The 742-nt window shown below is 77.0% G+C and overlaps 1 protein-coding gene across 1 annotated transcript in view; it reads left to right on the forward strand.

The window, feature by feature from the left end:
- Positions 1-742, forward strand: part of Shank3 (SH3 and multiple ankyrin repeat domains 3) — a 72,795-nt gene that overhangs the window by 54,056 nt on the left and 17,997 nt on the right. Inside the window, exon 21 of the mRNA XM_013025732.1 lies at positions 18-737. Within this exon, the coding sequence (XP_012881186.1) occupies positions 18-737 (720 nt within the window). The remainder of the gene's footprint in view (positions 1-17; positions 738-742) is intronic.

The following is a 742-nucleotide window of genomic DNA, read 5'->3' on the forward strand; positions in this document are numbered from 1 at the left end:
ACCGCGGGCCCCGGCAGGGGGGCCTCGACTACGGGGCCGGGGAGGGCCTGGGGCTCGCGTTCGGGGGCCCGGGCCCGGGGCAGGGCAAGGAGCGGCGGCTGGAGGAGCGACGCCGCTCCACCGTGTTCCTGTCGGTAGGCGCCATCGAGAGCAGCCCGCCCAGCGCAGACCTGCCGTCGCTGCAGCCCTCGCGGTCCATCGACGAGCGCCTCCTGGGGGCCGCGGGCGCCACCGGCCGGGACCTGCTGCTCCCCTCGCCTGTGTCCGCGCTGAAGCCGCTGGCCAGCAGCCCCAGCCTCGGGCCCGCGGGCTCCACCTTCATCCACCCGCTCACCGGCAAGCCCCTGGACCCCAGCTCGCCCCTGGCTCTGGCCCTGGCCGCCCGCGAGCGGGCCCTGGCCTCACAGGCGCCCTCCCGCTCCCCCACGCCCGTGCACAGCCCCGATGCCGACCGCCCGGGACCCCTGTTCGTGGACGTGCAGGCCCGGGACCCGGAGCGAGGGGCCCTCGCCTCGCCGGCCTTCTCCCCGCGGAGCCCGGCCTGGATTCCCGTGCCTGCTCGCAGGGAGGCCGAGAAGGCGCCGCGGGACGAGCGGAAGTCCCCGGAAGACAAGAAGTCCATGATCCTCAGCGTCCTGGACACGTCCCTGCAGCGGCCGGCCGGCCTCATCGTCGTGCACGCCACCAGCAACGGGCAGGAGCCCAGCAGGCTCGGGGCCGAGGAGGAGCGGCCGCCCGCCCC

Source organism: Dipodomys ordii, unplaced genomic scaffold (genome assembly GCF_000151885.1).
Source record: "Dipodomys ordii isolate 6190 unplaced genomic scaffold, Dord_2.0 Scaffold87, whole genome shotgun sequence".
Lineage (NCBI taxonomy): Eukaryota > Metazoa > Chordata > Mammalia > Rodentia > Heteromyidae > Dipodomys > Dipodomys ordii.